Source organism: Bicyclus anynana, chromosome 2 (genome assembly GCF_947172395.1).
Source record: "Bicyclus anynana chromosome 2, ilBicAnyn1.1, whole genome shotgun sequence".
Classification (NCBI taxonomy): Eukaryota; Metazoa; Arthropoda; class Insecta; order Lepidoptera; family Nymphalidae; genus Bicyclus; species Bicyclus anynana.
The window spans coordinates 11681206-11693410 of NC_069084.1; the positions used below are offsets into that span (position 1 = coordinate 11681206).

Consider the following 12205-nt stretch of genomic DNA (forward strand, 5'->3'; position numbering starts at 1 on the left):
TCCTGCGCCTTCTAACTCTCAAGCAGCGCCCTCTACACCGAAATTTAGTTGCTATGGTTGCGGAACACCGGGTGTAGTCCGAAGCAATTGTACCACTTGTCACAGAGCCAAACCATCTATAGGTATCAAAAATACAGACATCGGATTTTGTGCTGTTGATACTAGCACCGATGCCAGAGATAGACCTGTTATACCTATTGAAGTCGATGGAACAACAGGAATAGCGTTCATAGATACATGCGCTAAAAGTAGCATCGCTTCATATGATTTATATTGCTGCTTAAAAAGAAAAGGTTACAAATTCACCACTGTGGAAGTTGGTGTAACCTTAGCTGATGGTGTATCCAAAAAACAAAAGGTCCTGACTACAAAAGCTCCAGTTAAAGTTAACGAACGCACTGTGTTGACAACCTTTTTAGTGCTTCCCGAGTCACGTGAAAACCGTACCCTGTTAGGAGTAGGTTTCATTCAGGATGCGCACATAGTTCTTGACTTACCGCAATTCACTTGGTGGTTTTTGGAAAAACCAGACAATATCTTTGAACTCTATATGGAAAGCTTCCTACAGCATTCTGATGTCACCGTGTCTTCTGTTCGAATGAACACATTATCTTCGCCTTCACTTCCTGAGAGTGCTCAGACAGATGCGTTTTCTGAACGACCTTATGGTCCGCTTATTCCTTTGACAATAAGCCCAGTGAAGAGAAAGCGTACTGAACTTTTCGATGGTTATTCACCGGTGCTAGACGCTCTTTTTGAAGATGCAGTAAACAGCTTAAAAGATTATGATGAGGCACCTACCACCGATATATTTTCCTTCAGTATTGAAACTCTTGAAAATTTCCTTGAGGAAAATCGTGATGTCTTCAACCCTAATGGTGAACCGGCAACTGAAGTAGAGCACATCATTGACACTGGAAACCATTTCCCTATTTCAGTACCACCATATAGAATGTCACCGATGAAAACAGCTATTCTAAGAAAAGAAATCGATAAAATGTTACAAGAAGGTATTATCGAGCCTTGTTCATCTCCCTGGTCAGCACCAGTCGTTATGATTCCTAAAAAGAATGGTGAACAAAGAGTTTGTGTTGATTATCGCCAACTCAATGCTATCACTACGCCAGACGCGTACCCACTCCCAAGGATTGATGATTTACTTCATAACGCAAAACCTTTACCTTGCATGAGTGTTATAGATCTTCGCGCTGGATATTGGCAGATCCAGGTTAGAAAAGAGGATCAGAACAAAACAGCATTTGTCACTTCATTCGTGATGTACAGATTTAAAAGAATGCCTTTTGGCTTGCGGAATGCACCCGCAACATTTCAGCGGATGATGGATAGATTTCGTTTAACACTAGGGCATATCCGAATTCTCGCGTACTTAGATGATATGATAGTAATGTCGACGTCGTTTGAACAACATCTGAAAGATCTACAAGAGGTATTCAATCGACTCAGAGAATATAATCTGACTGTTAACCGAGATAAAAGCAACTTTTGCTGTTCTCGTGTGAAATACTTAGGACATTATATTGTGCCGAATGGCCTAGAAGTTGATCCTGATAAAGTAAGTGCTATATTGAACATGCCTCGTCCTCGAAATCTGAAGCACTTGATGTCATTTATTCAGATGTGTTCTTGGTATAGAAGGTTCATACCCAATTTCGTCAAAATCGCCGAACCCCTGACACGTCTGACTAAGAAAAACGCTGAATGGACATGGGATGAAGACCAGTCAGTCGCGTTTAATAATCTAAGAGAACTCCTCACTACGGCTCCTGTGCTCAGACAGGCTGATGAGACGAAGCCTTACGTAATTAAGACTGACGCTAGTAGTTTCGCTATAGGTGCAGTTTTGGTGCAGGGGGAGGGTGATAACGAACATCCTGTTGAATACGCAAGCAGACTGCTGACAAAATCTGAACGAAATTATTCTACTACTGAACGAGAAGCTTTGGCAGTTGTTTGGGCTGTCAATAAATATAGAGGATACATTGAGGGTACCAAGATCACTGTCCTATGTGATCATCAAGCACTCAAATGGCTAATGACACTGAAATCACCAACTGGGCGATTAGCGCGATGGGCTCTCCAGTTACAGCCGTACGATATCACTATTAAATATATTCCTGGTAGGACCAATGTGGTGGCCGATTCCTTATCGCGCCCAAACTGTGAACCTGATACAGAGAAAGACTGTGGAATCTGCACAGTAGTCATAGATATGCCCAGGAAAAGTGAAAAGGAAATAAGAGAGGAGCAGGTCAAAGATGAAGATTTATTAAAAATAGTACAGTGCTTAGAAGCAAATGATGAAGAAAAAGCTAGATATTGGAGTCAGAAAGGATACATAATGGAAAAAGGTTTATTATACCGCTACTATGTTGAAGACGCTGAAAATCCACAATTAGTAGTACCTAAGCACGAGCAACGCAGAGTGATCTCTGTTTACCATGATGAAGCTACGGCTGGACACTATGGCGTGGATAAAACGATTGATAGAATTGCACGTCGCTATTATTGGCAAGGCATGAGAAAACAGATAGAGGATTATATCGGAAAATGTCTCGTTTGTCAAAAGTATAAGCCCTCGAACCAAAAGCCTGCTGGCTTATTACAAACTACCCCTAGTAACCAGAGATTTGAGGTCATTTCTTTTGATTTATTTGGACCTTTACCTCGTACAGAAAAGAACTATACTTGGATATTCATAGTTGAAGATGTTGCAACGCGCTGGATTGAACTATTTCCCTTGATTCAAGCTACTGCAGAAGAATGCGCGAGAATCTTGCTTGATGAAATAATTTTAAGATACGGAACCCCACGACGTTTTATAAGCGACAACGGATCTCAGTTTGTAAGCGGGGTCCTCCAGCAGTTAACATATTGTTTGAATATAAAACATGGGCTGATTCCCGTATACCACCCCGAGAGTAATCCAGTAGAGAGACGAAATCGTGACCTTAAAACACAATTGGCCATTCTAGTAGAGGATAACCATACTACTTGGTCAGAAACTTTGCCCAGTGTGCGTTTTGCTATGAACACAGCCAAATGTAGCTCCACCGGCTATACTCCAGCATTTTTGACTTACGGTCGGGAGTTACGCACGGTTGATGACGTTGAACACGACCTACGAGACATAATACACAATGAAGCTTTCATAAATGAAATAACGCCTAAATTACTAATGATGACTGAAACGCTAAAAAGAGCTCGTGAAGTGCAAGAAATGACAGAAGAAAAGAGAAAAGAATATGTAGATAAGAAACGACAATCCTGCCCAAATTATGAACCAGGAGATCTAGTATTGGTTAATTCCCACACGCTTAGTAAAGCGAGTCATAAGTACACTTCGAAGTTTGCACCTAGACGAGACGGTCCCTATGAAATTAAACAACGCAAAGGGCCCTCTTCTTTTGAACTCGTCACACCAGATAACAATATTCCTGTGGGCGTCTATCATGCATCAGCTTTACGTAGATTTAATAAGGCAGACAACAATATTGTGCCTCCACCTACCAATGTTATTAGGAAGAGAGGTCGTCCTCGTAAACAGCCCAACGCAGTAACGGAAGCTCTCCCGCGTCCTAGTGGAAGACCATCTAAATTGAAGACCCAACACTAGACTTCTTGCTGTCTCTCTCGTCGAGCCGACTTTACAGACAGAGGGGGAGACTGTAACAAGATTAATTCACTCCGCCAAAACTAGATGGCGCTAATGGTAGACTGACCCGCGCTATCGGTTGTCTCACGGCGAAAGGCTATATGGCGGCCAACTCAAGTCTCAAGATCATCGAATCTCTTACCATTAGACAGAGTAGTGTGGTAAGTAGTGCTTCCACCTTTGTTGGGACACTATTAGAGGTGAGTCGTACTCGCTAAAACGCGTACTGAGTGTTACGAGTACGAGTACGCCGAGAGACGCGCTCCAAAGACTAGCTCCACGAGTATTTAGAAGTACGAGCCATTAGGACCTATAGAATAGATACGTACTCCTAAATACTCAGTGGCCAGCGATTTTACGTCATATTATTTGATACTAAGCGTACATTAATTTCAAACGAGTATTACGTAGTCATTTGGACTAGTGGTATGTACGCAAGGTACAAAAAAATTGAATCCTGAGTTCGATCCCGGGCACTATTGAAAGCACCACTCCGGTATATAGATTATATGTAAAAATTATAATCGGCAAGTAGCGCTTCCACCATGATGGGACGTTATTGAAAGATTTCACTTGTAGAAACTAAATTGTACAAAATTATAGAAACAATAAATAAATTCCTTTACAAGATCTATTTACAAAAGAAATATTTTTTACTCCGATAATATTCATTTTAGAACACATGTTCTTTAGACATTTTTAATTAATTTTCCTTAAAGCATATAACCCTAGAGCAATGGCAAATACTCCCGAGCATCCTGTATATTTGGATTAACTTACCTCAGAACTGATAACAGATGAACAGGGAAGTAGCAAACCGCAAACATAATGACCACTGCCACCAGCATCTTGGCCGCTTTGCGCCGGGATCGGAGTTGTCCTTCTGTGGACGCATTGGCGTGGATCGATGGTGTAGTCCTTCGACTGGCTGCTAACCCTGACACAAGAAATAAATAGAAGTTACTGCTTCTTATTTATCTATGTCATTTTATACGATTACACTATCACTTATTTTTTTTTTCTACTAGCGGACGCTCGCGATTTCGTCTGCGTGGATATCAGTTTTTCACAAATCCCGCGAGAACCATGGATTTTTCCGGGATAAAAAGTAACCTATGTGTTCATCCAGAGTAATATCTATTTCTATACTAAATTTCAGTCAAATCGCTTCGGTAACTGCAGCGCAAAGGAGGAACATAGAAAAAAACACTTACACACAAACTTTCGCCTTTAGTGTAACTAACTTTGAATCTACTTATAGGAGCACATAATTTTATTGGGTACGCGATATGTTTGCCTTTTGTTTTCCATTTATTTAACTTTATAATTGTTATTATTATTTACTTAATTTTTCATAAAAATAGTTCGAGAGAGCCATTTACATTAAGGGATGAAATAAACAATTAAAATCCCACTAATATTATAAACGCAAAAGTTTGTGTGGATGTATAGATAGTTGTTTGTTGTACTCTTGCTGAAACTACTAAATCAATTTGGATGACCATAATTTGGGGATTGGTTCAACCCTGGTTAAGTTTTAGTGCAGAAAAGTCCAGAAAAAAGAATCCCGCGGGATTTTTGGAACACTGAATTACACAGGGACAAAGACATTAATAATACTAGTGAACATTCGTGACTTCGTCTGCTCTTATGCCTCCTTATCCGACCATGCTGCAAAATCCGTTTTTAGCAGACGTCTAGTGAAACGGTTTTCGATATTTAGTGATGAAAGATTATCACTAGGTACTTACTCGTAGCAATCTAGGTTATACTTCTCTACTTTCTGAACTGACTGATCATGTAGTCACGATCACAACAGAAAGTAGAGAAGAATTGGTTAAGCTTTGCATAGGTTTGAAACTAGTCGGCAATACTCCGACAATATTTGTAATTTCTCTTTAATTTTTCAAGTAAAACATGGAAAACTGTTTTAATTTTTTTGGCTCAATTACTATTGATAAGTATCTATTGGTAGGTACTACGCTGACTTAGCTCAAAGTACCTGCCATTTGCGATCCTCAATCCTAAATAACTAACACAGCCTACATTTTAATGTTATGTTAGTCAAAGAGTTATATTTGAATAGCTAATTTTGCCTTAATTAGTCATGTTTATGTACAACTTGATATACGAGTATCTAGCAATTAGTATACCACTTATAATATATATAAGTCAGACAGTAATTTTAATATGATTATAATATTATTCCTGGGAATACTAGAATACTAACATTATAACTAAATTATGTTAACTAAATTTGTTTTCTATTAAATAAGTATTGTGATTTAAAATAATTTCAACAAGTTTTTGTACATTAGAATGTTTGTAATATAATAACGTAAGGGAGTGTTCCAAATTTACAAAATAATACCCTTATATTTATGTTCTCGAGCCACGAGTGCGGTTAATTTTTTACTTATTTTGAATGAAATGATCTGCTGAATCATGTTTTCTGATGATTTCAGTAAGCCAAAGTAATAATAATTGTCTTTAAAGTACAGTAAGTGTAGTTTTAATCCCCAACGCTGAAAGTGATAAAAGTATATAACCATTTATCCTTTCTAACATCTAATCTGCCAAATCTAATCGATTCCCATGATGCTTTAGTAACTGCAAATTTAGCATTCCGGGCTCCCCTATAAATAATATATTATAAGCTTACTAACTGACGCCGCGCGGTTTCACCCGCGTGGTTCCCGTTCCCGTAGGAATACGGGGATAATATATAGCCTATAGCTATAGCCAAATCGGATTAGAAGTTCCTTAGATTAGCGCGTTCAATCAAACAAACAAACAAACTCTTCAGGTTTATAATATAAGTATAGATTTAAGTAGATATATGAATAATAAAATTTAACTATATGATGCTATTTGTTTCGTTTGATCCCAATTACTCACAGGCGAAAATTGATGTTAATTTCGACCGATGGTGTTAATTGGACGGCCTAAGCAAATTCTGGAATAACGAGCGTTCTCAAAGCAAATACTTTTGACAAACAGAAATTTTCTAACACGAAGCAATTTGAAGATTGGCTAGGTGATGGAAATTTAATATATTCTGGCTAAATACTGAAAGGAGGTAATGATAACGGGAAAGTTAATACCTCTAATTGTATACAATTACTCGTAAAACAAATTACCCGAAGAAATCTCTTATTATGTTCGAATTTCAAAGAAGGAAAAGTTATACCTTTTTCTTTTGAAAATTTGTTTTACATAAAATCTATTCTTATCAATGAAATACGTTCATTCTATTCTTGAATTAATTAATCATCATCATCATCATCAACCCATATTCGGCTCACTGCTGAGCTCAAGTCAGAATGAGTGGGGTTCGTCCAACAGTCCACCATGCTGGCCCAATGCGGATTGGCAGACTTCACACACGCAGAAAATTAAGATAATTCTCTGGTATGCAGTATGTTATTAATCCTTCACTGTTTGAGACACGTAATATTTAATTTCTTAAAATGCACACAGCTGAAAAGTTGGAGGTGCATGTCACAGAGCGAATTCGAACCTACGTCCTCCGAATCGAAGGTAACGTATTGTAGTTACAAAGAATTAATTAAAAACACCTTGGTATTAGTAGGTACGTATCATACGTAGAATATGTATGTTTTGTTCCTCCTGCCCATGCTAGATAGGGTTTACACTTAATGATTTATGGATTTCTGGACTTTCCCGGGGATTTAATTTTTTTTTCTTGATCTCTGGTGCCCCTAGACGGGATACCCTAAGAAATTGCTTAAACAGCTTATAGGCTAATTCAGGACTGTGGATCAAAAGCTTGTGAGGTTTCGGGTCATGGGTTCGAGTCCTAGGTAACGATAAGCGAACTATAATATGTATATATTATAGGAGTATATAGCACTAAAAGCGAGTAATATAAAAATTCGTCCCCATTGCCATGTGACCGTGTGGCCTAATGGATAAGGCGTCGGACTTCGGATCCGAAGATTGCAGGTTCGAGTCCTGTCACGGTCGATCAATAGTTTTTACATTTTTTATTAAAAATATTATTAAGGTTTATAGTTTTAACATTTTTTTTTAAATAAGAAAAACAATAAATTTATTTGCGGCTTATAGGGTGAGAAGGTTCTTACATCATACAAGCTTTGTTAATTGGATAATTTTACAGATGCGAAACAATACTGCGGGACCTTCGGCCTATGCTTCGGCCTACAATAAATAAATGTATTATTATTGTACGAGGAACGAATGACACCCATATTCGGCTCATTGCTTAGCTCGAGTCACCTCTTAGAATGAGAGGGGTTAGTTCAATAGTCCACCAAGCTGGCCCAATGCGGATTGACAGACTTCACACACGCAGAGAATTAAGAAAATTCTCTGGTATGCAGGTTTCCTCACGATGTTTTTCCTTCACCGTTTGAAACATGTAAAACTTAATTTCTTAAAATGTACACAACTGAAAAGTTGGAGATGCATATACCGGATTCGAACCCATACCCTCCGAAATCGGAGGCAGAGGTCATATCCACTGGGCTATCACGGCTATGACCTAACAGTACGATAATGATATTGAAATTTAAGATACCAAGAAAAACAAACACATTACGCAAGCAAACACGCTAATAATCTACTACTTAATGAAAAACGTTAATTAAAAAAGGACACCACTGTGCTGCCCTTAATTAAAATCCGTATCACGTTTACAAGCACCCTAATTGGGGCACTTTGTTATCCTGCGAATAGCTTTATACTTTATTATATATGACGGTTTTCATACACTCCGAATTACGTTCTTCGACTTGTTTAGCGATGCGGTCTTTTTTAAACATGACCAATGTAACCTTTTCTCCCCGATTATTCGTCTAAACCACTGTCTAAAGTCTTCATAAAGACTGGTTTTTACGACTAATAATAATTATTGTAATTTAAAAAGGAAAAAGTATCAAAATACTTGGACCTTGCTCACGAGATTACTGCCATGTGAAATGTTGAGTCAACTATTATTGTTCCGATAGTTGTTTCAGTCAATGGTCTTATAGCGAAAAGCTTCGACCAACACCTTAAGAAGCTTTCGCTTAACTGTTGGATCAAGAGTCGGATACAAAATCAGTAATTCTTGAGACGCCGCTTATTGTGAGGAGGTTCCTCACTCTGGAGCCCTGAGCACCGGTTGCTTGGGCACTCAAATGTCCCGCAGCGGGAGAGTTGATTTTTTTTTTATAAATTTTTAATAGTGTTTTGTATTTTATATTTATATTGACATTGTTAAAAATTAAAAAAAAAAGAACTAATAAATAAATGAGAGAACAAAAAATTGTAATCTAGCGAAGCTTAGCCACTAGCCATTATAAACACTAGTCAGCCTAGGCATAGCTCAGTAGGAATCGATAGAATAGTTTCGAGCGAGCATCAAACCCTTAGAGAGCTGTAATAGCCCAGTGGACATGACCTCTGCCTCCGATTTGCAGGGGTGTGGTTCGAATCCGGTCCCGGGCATGCACCTCCAACTTTTCAGTTGTGTGCATTTTAAGAAATTAAATATCACGTGTCTCAAACGGTGCGGGAAAAATATCGTAAGGAAACCTGCATATCAGAGAATTTTCTCAATTCTCTGCGTGTGTGAAGTCTGCCAATCCGCATTGGGCCAGTGTGAGTCTCACTTTGAGAGGAAACTCGAGCTCAGTGCGCCGAATATAGATGGATAATGAATGATGATGATGATTATGATTGGTAAATCTTACAAGTAAATGTGTAATATTATGGGTATGTCAAAAATATTAAAAACGTTTTATGTCTTCAAAAGGTCTGTTCTAACATTTAACGCTTAATGGAGTAATAAAACATAGAAAGGGCAGTATATACTCATTCCATATGTTCACTCTCTCTGAAGGTTGACTGTTCTGACTCTATTTTAAAGAAAATTATAAGAAAATTCCGCTGAAGCCTCAACTGAGCTTGATATTAAATTATGCGTGGGAAGAGTTTCCATTAAATCGATGTTTACCATCGGCTTAAATAACGAAAATGAAAACTATCGCTATTTTCGTGTTGGCCTGGAAAATGGTATCGCTTTACTTAATACCGTAATTGCGCAATTTGTTGCCAAGGCAATTTCGTCACAGATACTTTCCCAAGCAAACATAATTTATTAATGGGCAATAAAGGAGTATTAATTTCGATGCTTTGTTAGGTATATACTTGTAGTATGAGAGCTGGTAAATTAAAATTGACCAGGTTATTAACAAATATTTAAAACTAGCGAACCGTAACTAACAATCGCGTGAAATTCAGATTTTCACGAATCCCGTGGGAACCATGCATTTTTTCGGGATAAAACTAAGTATACGATGCTCAATAACCTTCTTTATCTTCCAGTGAAAATGCCATTAAAGTCGGTTTAGCTGTTCAAAAGATTAACCCGAAAAAACAGAGACAGGCAAAAATTTTAAAAAATCTTGTTTGTGTTTAGGTATCGTGTAAAGAATTTTAGCACTTGTGAAAACGCAATACAGACAACCACACCAATTTTATTAATATTTATTGATGATTATTATGCAAACGTACCGTAAGTGACAGGATGGTGTACTATTCTATATATAACTATGTTAAGAAATGAAATTATATGAAATCCCGAATGTTTCAAATATAATCCCGGAAAATCAACCTCGAAAAATAATACGCGATCCCGGAGTAAAAATTTCTTGTTAATCATCATCATCATCATCATATCAGCCAATGGACGTCCACTGCAGGACATAGGCCTTTTGTAGGGACTTTCAAACATCACGATACTGAGCCACCTGCATCCAGCGAATCCCTGCGACTTGCTTGATGTCGTCAGTTCACCTGGTGAGGGGTCGGCCAACACTGCGCTTACTAGTGCGGGGTCGCTATTCCAGCACTTTGGGACCCCAACGTACATCGGCTCTTCGAACTATGTGCTCCGCCCATTGCCATTTCAGCTTCGCAACTCGTTAATTCTTGTTAATAGTTAAATATATCTTACAGTTGGTCTGTCCACTGGCCGGCGGACACAGCTGGTGAGACTCCGTGTGACCGGGGATGTTGTCCGATCTCCACAGAACGCGCACGATCTGACAGTACGCTATCATCATCAGCAGCAGCGGGAATCTAGACAAAAAAATAAATGGTTAGCAAACTACTCAGAAGTGGATTTTAAAAATAAGAAACCCAATGTTGAACAATGGTTATGTTTAATAATATTTGTCAGGACATAATTATAACACTTAAGTGGCAGAGCAGTGTTGGTAGACCTCCCACCAGGTGGATTCGTTGAATGCAGGCGGCTCAGTATCGTGATGTTTGGAAGTCCCTACAAAAGGCCTATGTCCTGCAGTGGACGTCCATCGGCTGACATGATGAAGTGGCAGAGAATACCTTCAGCAGTCCCAGAGGCTTGTGACTCCAAATGCAGGTTTTAGTGTTATTGGTGTTAAGGTGAGTGTTGTGTTAAACTCCCCGCCTATCCCAAAGTAACCCATAAAGAATTACACAACAACAAATGTGGACGCCACTAGAATACTGAAGCCAACGGCGAGCGCCTTATACCGCCATTCGCTCTCGTGCGATCGCTCCCCTACACTAACTCCCTCTTTTACGGAAACAAGTCGCGTAGGCACGAGTCAACACGAAATCGAGCGACGTCGTATCCGTCTCAGACTACTATTGTACAATGTGTATTATATTACTTTGTAATATACTCGTATTTAGATGGTTAGACCTCGGCATAAAATTTGGATGTGCTCTTTATCTCTTGCTATATATTTTTCATCTCAAAACGAGAGGGGATAGGCTAATTTTCCACCGAACTGGCGTCCTTCGTGTGCAAAGTCTGGCGGATTGGCTGACTTTACACATGTAGAGAATTTAGAAAATTCTCAGGTATTTCCTCACAATGTTTTTCCTTCACCGTTTGAGGCACATGATATTTTTAACTTAAAAGTTGCAGGACCATGCCCCGGACCGGGTTCGAACCTACACCCTCCAAATCGAAGGTAGAGGTGAAATCTACTGAAGCTCTGAGATGTATGCTATACTATAAAATAGTTTAATTTTATAGTACATAGTTTGGATAATACAATGGACCGAAGGCACGTGTTCGTGACGAGCCACGGTAGTTGCCAAATTCCTATCTTCCAGGTAAATTATTTATTTACCCTTAAATGAATTTACTTCCACAGAGCTAAGTAATAGTAGAACTGTTTAACAACGATTAAACAAATTACTTTCTGTATTAAACACTTCAAACTTCTAACATCAAATATTTGCAAAGTGCCTACATTCCTTTCAGAGGTCTCGATGATTGATTTGGGTATACCCCAGAACGTAATGATTGATAAAGTTTTTGATTGCCTCAATCGCTGAGGTCTATTTGAAAGTCTTACAAATTACTTATGGTTTTACTTCAAAATTTTCAAACAACTTGTGAATGTGACCGCAGCAGTTGTAAACTTTTTCAATTATTTCAAATACTCACTAAATAACCGTAAGTTACGGTTTTCACATTGGCTAACTTTATTGCCTAGTAGCAGAACC

At 38.5% G+C, this 12205-nt stretch overlaps 1 protein-coding gene and 1 non-coding gene across 2 annotated transcripts in view; one reads left to right on the forward strand and one right to left on the reverse strand.

The window, feature by feature from the left end:
* The window catches only part of LOC112054783 (orexin/Hypocretin receptor type 1), a 123693-nt gene that overhangs the window by 22019 nt on the left and 89469 nt on the right, over nt 1-12205 (reverse strand). Inside the window, exons 5-6 of the mRNA XM_052887228.1 lie at nt 10656-10780; nt 4454-4610 (exon numbers count right to left, since the gene is read on the reverse strand). Of these exons, the coding sequence (XP_052743188.1) occupies nt 4454-4610; nt 10656-10780 (282 nt within the window). The remainder of the gene's footprint in view (nt 1-4453; nt 4611-10655; nt 10781-12205) is intronic.
* Nucleotides 7588-7660, forward strand: Trnar-ucg (transfer RNA arginine (anticodon UCG)). Its single transcript has one exon. It is a non-coding gene; the product is annotated as a tRNA-Arg (tRNA).